The 16,325-nt window shown below is 37.5% G+C and overlaps 1 protein-coding gene across 1 annotated transcript; it reads right to left on the reverse strand.

The window, feature by feature from the left end:
* Positions 1–2,371: 2,371 nt before the first annotated feature.
* Positions 2,372–16,272, reverse strand: CEP55 (centrosomal protein 55). The gene is made up of 8 exons (XM_026851093.1): positions 15,973–16,272; positions 14,004–14,288; positions 11,154–11,219; positions 10,215–10,356; positions 7,794–8,107; positions 5,834–5,905; positions 4,888–5,013; positions 2,372–3,280 (listed from the first exon to the last, which is right to left on the reverse strand). Exons 1-8 carry the CDS (start codon positions 16,153–16,155, stop codon positions 3,074–3,076), a joined length of 1,395 nt encoding a protein of 464 aa, XP_026706894.1. The 5' UTR covers positions 16,156–16,272; the 3' UTR covers positions 2,372–3,073.
* Positions 16,273–16,325: the final 53 nt, after the last annotated feature.

A 16,325-nucleotide genomic window follows, 5' to 3' on the forward strand; every position in this document is an offset into this window, starting at 1 on the left:
AAGAGCCATCTTTCAATTGTTATTATTTCACAAACGGCTCTCCTTGTGTGAAAAAAGTCAGTTTTGCAGAGTTTAGCTGTCTTTCTTACCGCACTACATTGCATCAAACCCACTTAATTCAGTTGCTGTTTACAAAGAACATTGTATGAGAAAGCCGGGATTTATAAATATGCTAGTATTACTGAACCCTTGTATTAATCCAGAAGCTTCCCTTGACCAACATCGTCAAATGATGCAGGCTTCACAGAATTTCTGCTAGGTTGAAATTCAGTTACTTGAAATGGACATAACTCAGACTACTGAAATTGTAAACACAAAGTGCTTGAAATGACAAGATTTTTAAAATTACTTCCTGCCTTATAGAGAACTTACAGCTAAACCTTAGCGTTAAGATCAGCTCATTAGGCACAAACTTTTCTTTCCTAAGTATAGCTAGAGAGAGGTACAACAGACCTTTTTCTTCATTTACTTTCAGGATAAAAAATAATTTTCAGTCTTAGACTCCTTCTTAGCTTCTGAAGAGTAAAAGAAAAGCAGTGTTATGATTTGCATGCTTTGAGTTGAAGTTTTATAGCTGGTTTTAGTCACTACTAAGTGAAGACAATGTTTGTGGTTCTGACTTCAGAATAAGTCATTTGTGCACTAGAAGGTCACTGTGGTATTTTTCAATACATACCACACTGATTATGCGTATAAATTTATCAGTAAGGTTTTTTTGGGCTTAAGTCTACTATTTAGCAGGAAGGACTAAATGCAATTAAAGTTCAAAAGAGGTGCTGAAATGAACAAAACTTTTTAAAGATTATCACATTATCAACTTTGAGTCTCCCTCTACAGTACCAGCTTCTAATGAAAATGTTTTATGTTAATTTAAGAAAGCCTTAGAATTACTGAAGAGTGCTGACCTACAGCAGGCAAACTTATTTCATCTATAATACATAAAAGATCAGAACTTCCTTCTGCAGAAACTATGCCAAGTGTGCAACTGGGAATATAATACTAGCTGATTAATGTGTTGTTAAAAGACAACTAAAACTTCCAGAAGTAGTTTAATTAGAGATTAAAATTACTAGGCTGCAATAAAAAACATAGCTATCTATCATAGCTATCCCATCATCCCCTGGCCCAGCACATACGTGCAGCTTTTCTAGCTACGGGCAGATCTTGCCCTCCTGACAACGGGAGGTTGAGGCCCAGCCTATGAAGTAGCGTGGGGCTGAAACAGAGAGCTACCATCTTACACCACTCTGTGGCTTGGAGGTGGGGTAATGGTGTAACAGCAATGTTGAGACAAAATGGCTGACACAGTCCCATACAATAACACTGAACATTTTCTTTCTGTCTCATGAACACTGGGTTTAATCACCAACAGCATCACTTGATATAATAGTTACTGAAAACAAGTTGGAACACACCCTCATATTTAGTAAGGTTTAACCATCAGAAATTAGGGTGAACATCATGGCATAAATGTGTGCAGTTTTGCAGCAAAGCATGATGGAAAAAACCTGATATTAGCTAGCAGTCAGAATCAGTATACCAGAGAAAGGATAGACCTTACGTATTTCACTGTCCTCAGCAAATCATAAATTAGTAAAAGAAGCAAATTTATCTTAACTTGCATATCTTTGTAAAATTTCCTCACTTCATTAGGGAAAATAACACCGTGATTACAAATCCATAAGGCAGTTTTTTTGCTAGTTTCTAACTTGTTGCAAGCATTTATTGCAAACTTGTTTCCATATTAATACCAAAATACAGTGACACTTCAGATGCACTAGAGCAATTTATTAAAAACTGCACTTTTAAACTGGGACATTTGTCAAATGTAACAGATTGAATAACTGACATCTACCAACTTTATCCTCTAAAATACAGGAGCACAAACAACTTGAGCATAATTCTATATCCAGACTTCAAAACTGGTCTGTGACATTGTCTGAAATACAAACTTTTCTCAGTACCAAAGTAGTTTCTATTCGCTAGGAAGTTTGTTTTCCCAATGACATGTTTTGTGAGAAGAGCTTAAACCTTGGTCTGCATTTTTATATGAGCTATAAGTCACCTCTGACTGTGGTGCAGGAAGATAAGCTACCTGTGATTGATGTTTTCAACATGACTCTTAAGCACCAAAGATCTAACATGACCCTCCTGAGTTTTAGTGTATCAAGATGGTGTCCTGGTTTTAGCCAGGATAGAGTTAACTTTCCTTGGGTTGATAGGGAGCACAGCTAGATGTCCCAATCCCAATCAATCATTGGAGTGTATATAGGCAGACAGGGCGCTCTCTGGCCCACAAACTGGTGCCATCAGCATGCTGCTGTGGAGCAGGGCTGGGGGCAGTTACTGTGCTCAGTAAGCCACTGTTACATTTTACCCATTTTTTTGGACTCGCTCTTGTTACTGATGTTTCCTTGTTATATTTAGTAAATGTATTTCTTTTTATTCAACCTACAAAGTTTTTTCTTTTTGTCCCTCCCCTATTTCACCAGGGAGGGGGGAGGCAAACAGCTGGCCACATGGCAAGGGGCTGCGGGCTGAGTTCAAGCCTCAACAGATGGTGATACATCACATATGTGATATATACATGTATGTATACACTATACATACACACATAGTCCACATATATATAAATATATATATATAGCGCACCTACAAGGGCCAAAAATCTTTTGCAGCTATTACTGTTAGTTATGGTACAAGCACAATCATCAGGATTCACCAAGAACTGGACATGCCAAACATCAAAATAGAGTCTGACACAATAGGTGTGCTTTTACTGTTCTCATTTTTTATAGTGCAAAAAAAAAGTCAATAGTTTACTATTTGACAATATTCCTATTTCTAAAAATATTTTTATTTGCAACCAAAAATGCAGTAGCTTTTTTTTGCAAAAACAACAGATAAAATATTTGAGGCCAAATAAGTTACTATAAAGTTTTTGTGGAACTGAATAATGAAACTAGTAGCCTTTTATACAACCTTAAGGAAAGGCCTTAAAAAGATCCTTTACTGTTGTAGAAGACCATATTGACAGTGTGTATAAAGCAAATATAGTAAGTCCATTTGAAGCTCAAGCTGTACAAAAGTCAATATGTGCTAGCAATTCTCTGTGCTGGCTTGCTGGATACAGCACTTTACATCTGGGACACTCAAGAAAACTTTCATCAAGAAGGCTTGAATATTTGGGGGAAGGACTTCTGTCATACACAGTCAGCTTCTCTTCAAATACAGCTTGTAAATCTTCTTGTGGTTTCATACGCCCAGATTCCTGGAGTTTCTGGAAAAGGAGAAGCTTTAAGTGTTAGATTGGGGCATACATGAACTGATCAAATACCGGAGGAAAAAATATTAAGGTTTAATGACCCACAAGCCTTGTGTGTGTTATGGCACTAAGGGTAGAATTTTAAAGATGGCTAAACACAGTTATGCTACTTGCATTAATAACAGAGGGTCTGTTGTACAATTCTAACATCACATTTAAATTAGATTGCAGGTAGTTTTTCTGCAGGCTATTTAAGACAGGTTTCCCACAGTGTCTAACTGGGAATCCTTCCCCAGCCATCTTCCTAGCCACTCTCACACACTGTCTTTCCTTAACAAAAATGATGCCTCAGTCCCTTCTATATAGGATGCTGCCTGGTTACCTTGCACAAAACTCTGCTGCAATTCTCTCTTCTCCTGTTCCCATGCATGAAGGCTGTCCCTAACTGTAAAAGGTACCCAAATGTCCATTTGACAGCTACTCCTCCAGCTGTTTATCACAGAGAAACAAAGCCATAACTTCCCTGCTCTGCCTGAACTTCTGCTCTGCTCCCTGCAGAGGTTTTTCAGTGGCCTCCCCTGGCAGCAGCAGCAACTACAATCCTTAGCAAGTGAGGCTCTCCCAGGGGCAAAACACGACTCAAGAACATTACAATCTCAGGATTCATTCCATTCCTTTCTTCATTTGAGAAAATACTTCCAAGTTGCACACAACTGAGAGGAAGAGCAGTCTGGCAGTCACAGAAGAATTTCTCTCATCTGCAACTTGTTAGGAGCTTTTGCATTTATCTTCTGTTAAAGTCACAGCAGCCCCAGACCTGATCTAATGAAGGACAGGAATGTCCGATTTCCCTTTTGAACCTCATTTAAGTCCAGAACTGCAGTTTTGACAATCCTATTCAGCTGTCACCTAATCTTACAAGATACCTTCTAGGAGTTCCTGAAGCACCAACAGTCAAAATGCATTTCTGCTCAAGACCAGGGCAATCCTGGATACAACACAGCAAAACAGATCAATGGCTTGTTTAATCTTTCCCTACAGATTTCTCCATTAAGTCTAGGGCTCAAATCTAGGTGGCTTTCTCTGGGTTTTTATAGTAAGAAGCAAACAGACCACAGTCCTCACAATACAACAAATGTCCTTTTTCATTGTAGTAGAGCGCTGACTTTTTGGAAGTGAAAGACACAGGTTTTATGACCCATCCATCCTGTATCAGATGGAGGTGGGGGAGAAATTCAACTTCTATATTTAAAGATTGTGTCTTGTTCACTAGCAGCAAGTCCAAGTAGAGAAGCAGTGCAGCTTTGTCATTGTGCAATGGACAAAACTGGGTAACACATTGTGATACAAAATACAGTTATGTTCCCTGCTCAGGAACCTGACTATTCTGGATCTCCTTCTGCAGTACTAGTTCTGTGCACGCTGTAGAGAAAAAATGACACCTAGCTAATGTAGGTTTCTGCACCTTTGGGGCCACATACCTAAAGGACATAAGGACTTACACTGAATATCTGATGACATTAGCAAAAGATTCACTAACTTGAAATAAGATCCCAAAGTGAAAAATGTACTTTTATGCAAAATCCCTGACTAAATTCACCTGCAAGTTATTGGGTACATACCAGAGGTTCCAGATGGGTTATTTGCTCCCTGGCCTTGCGCAGTTCCTTAAGAACTTTATTTAGCTGATGTTGCAAGTTCTGGCGATCAAGCTTTTCATTCTCAAAGTCTGTGGTGCATATCTGGATCTGGCAATCCCCCAAAGTGAAAATTGAAGAATTAAAGTCAGCATTGTTAAGGGGGGGAAGAGAGAAGTGTTTCCCCTTCATATATTTAATGTAAATTTTATTCTGCAATCATATCCTAAAATGGAATTTAAAAAATAAAATTAAAAAAAAAATCACCTGTTGCTTTTACTACAGTGAAATTTATACATGCCCAATTATGAAAATCTTTTCATTAGTAGAGTTTGAAGCTAATTTGGTTGGAGGGTATTTCAAGCTGTCTTGCAATCTTAAACTAAACATTTCATAGAAAAGCATATACTATGAGTTCTGACTAAAATGCCAGTTTGTACTCCAGGTTCTTTCTTGTAGCAAGATATTTTGGACAGAAACTGTGGGTAACACTGCATGCCCAAGCTTAACAAATAAATCAATAGTAATAACATAAATTAGACCTGTAAGAATGTACTTGGAAAAGATGGCAGTGCAATTATTTGTGTAACTTTATCAAGAGTATATTATAAAACTTCAAAGAACTGATTGGTTTTAGGATGTTTCCCATACCCAATCTAAGGATGTTCAGTTGAACAAGTGATTGTGGAGAAAACAGCATCAGAAACAATCATACCCTCTTAACTGTAAAAGGTTACAGACTTCCCTCTTGGCAGGCATGTTAAAATTTTTAAGGGCATTGAGATTATTCACAGTTGAATATTCATGTCTAATATTACTTTAATATACTGAGTATTAATATTATGAGTACATTCGTAAATTTGAAGTTAGTCTAGAAAGCCTTTATGCATAATACAGATAAGTATCAGCATCTTAGCATATAATTTGGTACCTGTTGTTCCAACAAAGCTATCCTAGTGTGTTCCTCCTGCTGCTTGAGCAATGATTTATGGAAAAGTTGCACCTACAAGGCAGAAGAAACATTTGTAACAAATAACTTCCCTATACAACAGTTAATAAGCTTAATAAATAATGAATCTAAAAAGGGATGGAAGTAAACTTTTATATTCCAATGCCAACAGAAAATGTATGTGTATTATGCAACACCAAACCCAATTCAAGTATCTCTACTTCCCTGGGGGAAGCCCCGGGGAAACATTATTGCATGAGCAGGGGAAATGCAGTATGATGTTACAGTTTAAATAAAAAAAACCACATCAAAAACCCACAACTTTCTTAGGTGATTTGCTAGGATGCAAAGATACACAGCACCTATGTTTGCACTAACAGGCCATGTTAAAAAAAAACCAAACAAGCAATGCAACTTTTTTTTTTTTGTTTAAGACTCAAAGTACTATACTATAATGGATTAAGTAAATGCATACATAAAAATATCCTCCATTATCAGCATGTATCAATTTTTATAGTGAATGCTGTTGTTCACTTTTTAATTATTATTATTAACCAGTGAGAAACAGCCTGTATTTACCTAAACTGTTATTCTGGTTTTAGCCTACTTTCATTCATAGTAAGTTTTATTCTCATATTTCAGATTTCAGTTCTACATTGCTTTGGCTTTGAACTCAAACTTGAAGTAAGTCTATCTTATTTGGATATCCTGAGGACAGTCCTTCAAGGACTTTCTAGTTTCTCTTCAGCAGATACGTGGTCATGATTTCACATCCAGAAGAAACAACAGTTTTTTGTTGGTTTTGTTTTTTTTTTTTTTTTTTTTTTTTTTTTTTTTTTTTTTTTTTTTTTTTTTGTGTTAGCATCACCATGCTGATAGGAATATTCCAAGACACGACTGTAATTCTCCATGTAGGGGAAGTGGCAAAGTCCTCATGAGTATTCCGAACAAAAGGAGGTAAGCACTGAATATTTTTAGATACAAACATATAGCACATAGATGTCTTCTTGTCTCTGATCAGCCAGAGTGGAGTTCAAGTCACTGGGCTCAAAAAAAAGAAGGAAGAATTAAGAACAACACATATGAACAGCATTATTTCACTGAAGTGATGAAGGTAACTCTGGAAGATGGGCAAGACCTGCAAACAATTAGAATCTGATGCAAAAGCAACAGAACATATCTGGCAACAGCACAAACCATGCATATTGAACAGCCTGCCTGACAGGGACTTTTTAGGTTTCATAGGGAATTACAGAACTCCTCAGTGGTTTCTACCATAGCCATCTTCAAGACAGTGACAACCTGATGTCCATCCCTTCTCTTGCTTATCTGACTGTTGCTTTCTAGTACTCAGGTCTGCCTGCATAGTTCTTACCCATGGCATCACACAGAGAACCAAATGCAGCAACTTATCTGAATGGAAAAACAAACAAACCCCAGCTGCATGGCCACAGTAGCTGGCTGGGGGCACTATCCAGGGACACTTCCACAGGCTACTTATCCAGTAAGTTTGAAACTACAAGCCCACATGTTTGTGGCAGCCAGGTGACAGCAAATATCAGTGATATTCCACAGTTAGGACCACATAATAAAATAGCTTGTATGGACTTGAATTTTTACCTTTCCTGGTCTCGTTTACTATCTCCAGGATGAGAATCAACTAGGTATTCTCTCACTTCTCCCTCTTGTGTCCCACAAGACCAGGGAAATAAGTAAACAACAACTTCCTTGTTTAAACAAGGAAATTTCACAAAAATTTGGGTTTTGATTCAAGCCAATATATTAAAGAAAGAATTCAGTTTTAACCACAAGGCCATGAGTCTCAATGTATTTATGGAAGTTACCAGAGCAAGTGAGTGATGGTCCATTCTGATTAAGCATGACTTCTCAGCTCTCTTGATTCTTTGGCAATGATCTTAAAGCTCCAAATGCATCCACATACCTGACATAAAAGATCTGCAGACTTTTTCTTTTCTTCTCTGAGCTGTCCTTTAATAGTTTCGTTTTCTTGTTTTAGTCTCTGCACTTTCTCTTCTTTAATTTTGTTTTCATTTTCTAGAGTCTTCACTTCAGCAACCTGTTGTGACTGCAATAAGGCATTTAATCTTGTTATTTCTTGTGCTTCTTCATACTTCCTTTTGAATTCATTAAGTTCAGATCTCAGCTGGGTTACAGTGCATCTTTCAGTCTCAAGATCACTCTTAGCAGATCGTAACAGCTGGTCATAATATTTTTGCTTTTCATCTTGTAGATGACCTTAATGAGACAGAAATAATTGAGACAGTAATGTGGGGAGGAAAAAAAAAAAAAAAAAAAAAAAAAGATTACTTGATCATAGCACCAAATCCTTGACAGCATTTTAAGGCATATTGACAGACACTGACTTTCTAGGCTATTACGCAGCTCAGATTAGCACCAAACTTTAGTTAAAACAGCTTTCAATACTTCTAATGCAGTAAAGTCTCCTTCCCAATATAGTTACTGGAAAACTGCAACTTGGCTTGCATATAATAGATATATAATGCTACAGCTGCTTCCATCACTAACCCTTACAGCAATATTACATTCTTTGTCCTGGCTACACAAGCCCTGTGACCCACACATAGTTCTTAAGTGACCTCATATATTATACTGACACCTGGAAATCAAGGCCCAAAGACACTAGATTCTCACTTCCAGATTTAGGCTCCTTAGTCAAGGTTCTGGCATTACTCCCTCCCTAGAGATACCCTGGGGATCTGATGGGCTCTACTTCAGCATTGTTGACCAAAGTTGTATCATCCATTGCATTTTGCAGACCATCTTCTTCAAAATGTATGCTATCATTTACTTCTAAATTGCAAATAGAAGGGACTAGGATAGGTTTTTTGATAACAAATGCCTGCTTCTTGGCTAGTGACTGTTACTTAAACCAGAGTTTGAAAAATTTCTGCTTGTTGCCCCAGGAAGTTTAGAAAGTACGAAGAAAGAGAGACAGTCTGTGGAAATTTAGTAGTCATGAAAAATACACCTAGAAGCAGAACAAGGAATGCAGAATTTCACAGGCTTTGCTGATTTTTGGCACTGTAAATTTCTTGACTTTGATACTTTTCCTATTGAAGCCTTCCCCTCATTCTTCAAAGTATAGTTTACTAGTGAGAGTTTTTTGCTTAGCTGTTCTCCCTCCCCTCAACTATGAGCTAAGCCTTACCTTCTTGTTAACAGTACTCCATTGTTGAGAGTTCAGGTGGTGAGATCCTCAGAGATACACCAAATTTTTCCTTGGAAAGAGTTGTCTTATCTACTTTCAACTTGTATAGCTAGGTTCTTAGAAACATGAATTTCTGCTACTGCCTAGCTGCTTGAAGAGAGGAACTTTCTTATACCCTTATTCCTAATCTCCCAGCTGCTCTGATGACAAGACTTTGACTGCAGTAACTGAGTTACATTTCCTGGTGATCTACTTCAGTCTGCCTCTCCCTAAATTACTGTTCATAGATTTCTAAACAGCACCAAAACTATGATGATGTTTAAGTTTTCCATAAAGATTCAAACAGTAATACAGAAACCAAGGCACTGCACATGAATTACTAAGTGGCAAGTATCTGTGGGCATACTCTTATTCCAGATCATACTAGTTCCATTTAATGAATTTACCTCACAGATCAGTTGCAACATATACAAAATTAATAATTTGATAATAAGAAAAGCAAGCCAATTTCTTTTGGTTCTTCTGTTCAGTGTGATTTTAATTTTATTTCACATGCTGGTCAAGCACAACTCAAGTCAATCTGAATGCGGGCTATGGAGAGGGTGCTCATTGTTGAGCAACTGCATAGCACGTAAGTGAGCTAGAGGTGGCCAGATCCATATTGTGAAACACTGTTTTGAATAGGTGCCAAAACATATCACAGGTTTTCATGCCCTGTAACAACTGTTCAGGTTGAGTAAAGAATGTGGCAGTCTTGAGTCATTTTTATAATATTTATTTTGAAAAAAAGTAAATTTAAAAAACCCGATCCACACCTAGCTAATAAATCTCTAATGCTTCCATTATGTAGGTTGAAAGTGTACTTTGAAGGATGGGAGACACATGTATTTGCCTTGCCACTTTCCACAAACAGAGAGGCTGCTAATAGAGTGTCAAGACTGTTAAAAACCATCTTTGAAGTAGATAAGAACATGAAATGCTGTTGATGAGTAACATAGCTAGATAACAGGAAGCAAAGACATTTTACTTAATGAAATTCTGCCATTAAGAAGCCAAAATGTTGAGAAGAAAGCCTTGATTTTGTTTAGTTGTGCTATAATTTCTTTTCAGAAAACTTATTCTATAGATAATTATGGTTTGGGTCACTTGTGGGGAAAAAAATAAAGTCGATACCTTCTGAACTGAATTCTTTATATTCTCCTTGGCTAACTATTTCTGATTTCTGTTCCAGCTCAAAGATCCTTCCAAGCAGTCCCCTGACATACGCTTCACGTTGCTGGTCATACAGCAGCCACTGTTGGTTTTTCTCAAGAGCCTTCGTGAAAAGGAACAGAACAAAAAAGGTTCTGGTAATTTATCAGATTTTAAAAGTATTGGTCTTATTTCTTAAAAGTGTTAAAAGTTATATATTATACAGTTTAAAGATAAGGTAGTTAATTCTGCTGCAAATCACAGTAATCTCTGTACAATAAATAAAACCCATATTTATTTGGAAAGGTAAGTCAGCTGGTTGAGCATAACTTAAAATTGCAGCAACATTAAATACTGATTGATTTACTACTTGGAATGGGAAAATAGCTTAAAAGGCTTTCATGAGTCATGCTCAGAATATGAAGAATTAACCTTTCAATCTCAAATGTAAAGTAAAACATAAAATAAATCTTGAAAATTTAATAGACTAAAACTGTATCATTAAAACTTAAAGTTTGGAAGAACAAGGACATGGATTTTATATCCAACTGGATCACAGAATTATTCATGTTGGAAGGGACCTCAGGAGGTTCTTAATCCAACCTCATTCTGTCCCAGGCAGTGTCAGCTCTGAGGTCAGATCAGGTTCCTTGGGGCTCCTGCTTTGTCAGCAACCACTTTTTTCTGATGTTCCAAGCAAGGTTTTTCCAAAGATACTGGAAATACTGTCCTTTTTTCCCCCCAAGTCTTTTTATTTAAATTAAATTATCTTGTCACAAAATACTTTTAGATACTATATTTTAGAGGGAAACATAACATCTGAGGTCCCATACTACCAAAAAACACATATGGTGATTATTTACATTTTTATGCATCTTGATACAGATGATTTGTACTTGCAGCGTTGTACAGGAAACTTACATCTTTGAGTTGTTTTTCAACTTCATAAAGATTAGTTGGTGAGCCAGTGCTGTTTGTTACAGCTTCCTGCAGACAAAGAACAACCTGTTAAGTGTTCTTTAAAACAGATGGCTGAAACAGTAAAGCTAGTCCGGTATAACTATTAATCTCACATAAATAGCATAAGAGTATTTTTTAATGGAAAACAGATGCATACATGTGCCTTGTGTTTAAAGATCTTTACAGTCTTTTCTTAAAAAAAAAAATAACCTAATTACATAGAAAACCATTTCATAGGTTTAAAATAAAATCTCCTGCAAGATACAGGACAGAGATTTAAATTTCATTTATTCCATAACTCTGCAACTCTTAGTTAAATTAAAACACTTCTTAAGAAGACTACCATGTGTTCTTCTGCTGAACTGCTATCTTGGAAGACCTGAAGAGTACAGAAGAGCTTCTAAAAAATGAAGCTATTTAGGGCATTACTTAAATACACAAAAAAAGGTGTTTGTTCTATTTGCGTACCCTCATACCAGTTTGATAATAAGCCAGAGCTATAGGAGTTGTTGGGGAAAGCTAGATACCTTGTCAACTTCACTGGGGTAACAGGAGGATTATAAACATCTGGGAAACCATGCCAGCCTGTCTGGAACCATAAAGACATACTGCCTGATTTTCTGAGACCCAATCCACAGTAAATGCTTAAAGTATGAATTGGAGAGTTCTTTAGACACATCTAGGAACTAGAAAGCAGTTAAAAAGTCGCTGCATTATAGAAAAAATTTTTTTGAATTTGTGTAAATAAAAGTCGGAGGGAAATTTAAGCAGAAAAAAAAATGTAGATTACTAGCCAAATACAGTTTTGCAATGATTTTTGGAACATGATTTACAAGCTTTATAACTGATAAAATACAGAACTGTGAAATTATTAAACTTTAGCACTTCCTAATAGAAATAGGATTTACAGAATCACAGAATCATCTAGGTTGGAAAAGACCTTGAAGATCATCTAGTCCAAATAGTAACCGAACATTGACTATTCTCAACTACACCATATCCTTAAGCACTATGACAACCTGACTCTTAAACACCTCCAGGGATGGGGACTCCACCTCCCTGGGCAGCCCATTTCAATGCCTAACAACCCATTCGATAAAGAAATTCTTCGCAATCTCCAGCCTAAACCTTTCCTGGCCCAACTTGAGTTCATTCTCTCTTGTCCTATCACTTGTTACTTTGTTAACAAGACTCACCCCCAGCTCTCTGCAACCTCCTTTCAGGTAGCTGTAGAGGGCGATGAGGTCTCCCCTCAGCCTCCTCTTCTCAGACTAAACACCCCCAGTTCCCTCAGCTGCTCCTCATACAACCTGTGCTCCAGACCCTGCATCAGCTTCGTTGCCCTTCTCTGGACACGCTTGAGTAAATCAATGTTCTTTTTGTAGTAGGGGCCCAAAACTGAACACAGGAATCAAGGTGCAGCCTCACCAGTGCTGAGTACAGGGGCAAGATCCCTTCCCTGTCCCTGCTGGCCACACTATTTCTGATGCAAGCCAGGATGCCATTGGCCACCTTTGTCACCTGGGCACATTTAGAAACACTATAATTGCTCAAGGTTCCTATTGCTATAGTACTTTAGAACTCCACCTCAGTGAAAACTTTCTCAAAATTGTTCTACAACTGTTGTTTTCATTTCAGAGTATACCTGCTGCTCATATGCCACCTAGCAGTTTCAAGCAGCATTGCTAGACTTGCTTTCAAGTTTTCCAAGACATCCAGTCCAGTTTCAGTCACATTTTGTTGTCATCTGCTGATAAATCAGTAAAAAATTTAAAAGAAAATTCTTGTTTTAAACTAGAAGATACTTTGGTGGTTAACTGACAAAAATATCATGGAAATCTTTAACATACATTTTAAATTCTCTAACAAAACTCAAAGTCTCTTGAAATTGAAAATAAACACGTTGCATTTAAAGTGGTATTTCCAAAGATACTGCATTATTAGAAGCTAAATGTATGATCATTGAAAATTAGTAGATTTTTTGCTATAAAACTGAATTTCTAGAAATTACTAAATTTCTGTGTAGAATGTGGGGAACCAGCACCATCTGCAGGTCAAAAGCTGGAAAAGATTTACAGGCACCTACTTTTAGCCAACAACTTTCCTGTACCCATTGTTGAGATACTAGTGAATTTTCATAGAACGTTAGGCAGGGGCGGAAAAACAACTGTAGAACACTAAATGCACTTGTAAAAGCTGCCACGTACCTGTCAACCATAACTATTAGCCACTTTAAATGAGAAGCAACTTATTATTGCTGTCCTGTCTTCTGTCACATTTACTGTATTTACAGTGTCTGATACCATGTAAAGTACAGGCAACTAGTTTCAACAACCTAGGAGCAAATGAGGATTCCTAAGGCAAGGGAGCACAAAGATATTCCCATGACTAAAGGTGAATTAGATGAGGAGCTTAGTTTGTCTTTTTTGATGTGCTGTGTGTCTTTCACTGGTGCCTTCTCAGTCTGTTTAATCACTGAGTACACAAACCCAAGAAGGGCATAATATCTGCTTAAGCAACAGCAGATCATTACATGCAGTACCATTAGTTATACCACCTGCATGTGAGCTTGAAAAAGGGACCTTACACACAGCATTAGAGAATTCTCTCCCCAGCTGTGTTGCCTGTAGTTGTGCTCCCTGACAGTTCTTCATTTAGCATTCAATCTGGATAGCATCTCTTCATACAAGAATATTTCAGCACACGATGCAACTTGTTAGAAAATTAAAAATCCATCCTATTTATAACAGATATTGGTGCTCAGTGGGTTAGACCTGGAATTTGCAATTACAGTGTTTCTTCAGTGCTTACCTGGGATACCTGAGAAGTGCTGGCTCTGTTTTCAATCTCATAACATTTTGCAGTAACAGTGGATGAATTACATTTTAATTGGTTCATTACTTCTGATAGAGGACAAAGCAACCGTTCTCTCCTTTCTGCTTCCTTCTTTTTTTCCTCTAGTTCAGTTTGTAGTAAGGAGACTTCACTATTCTTGTTTTTGGACCTAAGCTTCTCTTTCAGGTTTTGGATTTCTTTGTCCTTCTCTCCAATAAGATGGTTGTGTTTTTCTTTTTCTTTTTCAAGAGAGAGTATTTTCTAAATGAAACAGAATAAAAAAGTGACACAAATGAATAAGCATCAGTCTATGCAACAAATGTGTTAGCAAGTTTACAACGGTTTGAGAAGATACTCACTTTGAAAGGTTCTCTCTTAGCCTTTAATTAGCTGAGAATATTACTGTTTACTCAGAAGACAATACTACAGCGATCATCTGAAATATTTCAAGTGATAATAAAACGTCTGAAGCAGATGAAACAAGGAAAGAGTGCAAAGATCCAAATTTCACAGAGTTGGTAGGTGCTCAGTTTTGTATGTGAATACAGATCACTACAGGATATGAACCTTAAAAATACAAGCAGTACAAGAACTCTAAAACTCTTCCAGTGAAGACGTTGGCAGTATATTTCTTAGAGTTGGTTAGCACATTTAGTAGCTTTTGAGAAGCAGAAGAGCCTTCTTGCAACTAAATGACATCAAGTTACAAAAGAGTTATAATAAAGCATTCGGGTGAAGAATCCTGTTTTCTAAATTATCTGGCCTTTTAGTTTCAAAATGTGTTTTAGTAGGTATTTTCAACAGGCACTCCCTTTTCAGTAGGCCTCTGGCACAGGTAATTATTACACAGCATTAGTACTGCATCTGAGATACCTTGAGGGTCTATGTAAATTTCTGTTATGATAACATTTCATTTGAATGAAGTGAGAAAGGTTGATGTTGAAATCCTACAAGTTGACATCAAGTCATTAGAAAATGACAGAAATTGAATGTTAGAGAGCCTCATTTAGAGAGTGGTTGAAGACCACACAGTGCTCACTAGAAATACTGACAGCAGATAGTACCTAGTATATCTAAACATGCCTGTGATTTTCCACCTGTAAACTAGGAACCCAATATCAAGTAGCCAACACTGAGCAAGCAGCAAACTCCACTAGACACAGCAAATACACTAAGGAATTTAGCCACAACAGTACAAGAGCTGCCTAGCTATAGCTGGTACTTGGGTTAACACTTCTGTACTGACACTGTACTGAAAAGCCTTATTGTCAAATAAAGGAGCCTAGAAATATTAGTGTGACTAGTCTCCATTAGCTGTATCCTTTGAAACAGTCCATGTAAGGTTTCCCAGTCCTGGGAAGCCTGACAGTAGGTGACTTGATCACATACTATGGCTTGAACTTCTTCTGCAACCACAAGTTTACCTTGACTGGACTACAAGGCATGGAAATTGCAGTGCTTTGGTTTCTGCTCTTTGGTTGTAATAGAAGAATAATGTGGTGAACTGATTATGGGTTTATTTACCTATAGCTGAGTGGGAGCTTGAGAATATAGTTCAAGCAAATAGCACTTCTTCACATGTTCTTTGGCAATTGTTTGTAAACAATGTTCTTCACAGGCATCATTCAAAATAATTCCCTGGGACCAACTGTTCCAAACAGTTGGACATGTGAGGACAGGTCTTAACAGACTAACTGGCATCTCTGGCCTCAGGTCTTTGTATTTAACAGCCTTGTCAGATGGTTGTAATTTATTAGTTCAGTCATCATTGAAAAACGTTTGAGAAAAAAATGCCAGACTAGTGACATAGTAGTAACAAAGTAAACTAAATTTTAAGAGGAAAGATTAGCATCTGGCTTACAAAGTCAGACATACTCAGAGTCGTGTTAACCGTGTACAATTAGGACGTCACAAACATTAGCTCGAGTAAAAACATTCACCTCACCTCTAGTAGTCCGTTCCTTTCCGGATCAGTCATTTTGTTTTTCCCTTTAACGACTTCCTCCATCGATTTTCTCAGGGCAGCGTTCTCCTGCTTATACTTCTCGAGATCACTCTCGGATCTGGAGCTACCCGGCTTTAAGCCCCACTTACCAATAATTATATCTTTAGCGGTCTTAGAATTCATCTTTAAGCACCTATAAAAAAATAGAGGTAGCGTTATGGAAGAGCAATCCCTTCTACCAGGCAGGACATAACTCCCGACACAGCTTCAGTCAAGCACGGGCAGGGCAGAGCTCCCCGGCTCCTGCTGGCAGCTCTCGGACCGCCGGCGAGGAGCGAACGGGCCTGTGAACA

Source organism: Athene cunicularia, assembly GCF_003259725.1.
Source record: "Athene cunicularia isolate RWA chromosome 6 unlocalized genomic scaffold, athCun1 chr6_part1, whole genome shotgun sequence".
Classification (NCBI taxonomy): domain Eukaryota; kingdom Metazoa; phylum Chordata; class Aves; order Strigiformes; family Strigidae; genus Athene; species Athene cunicularia.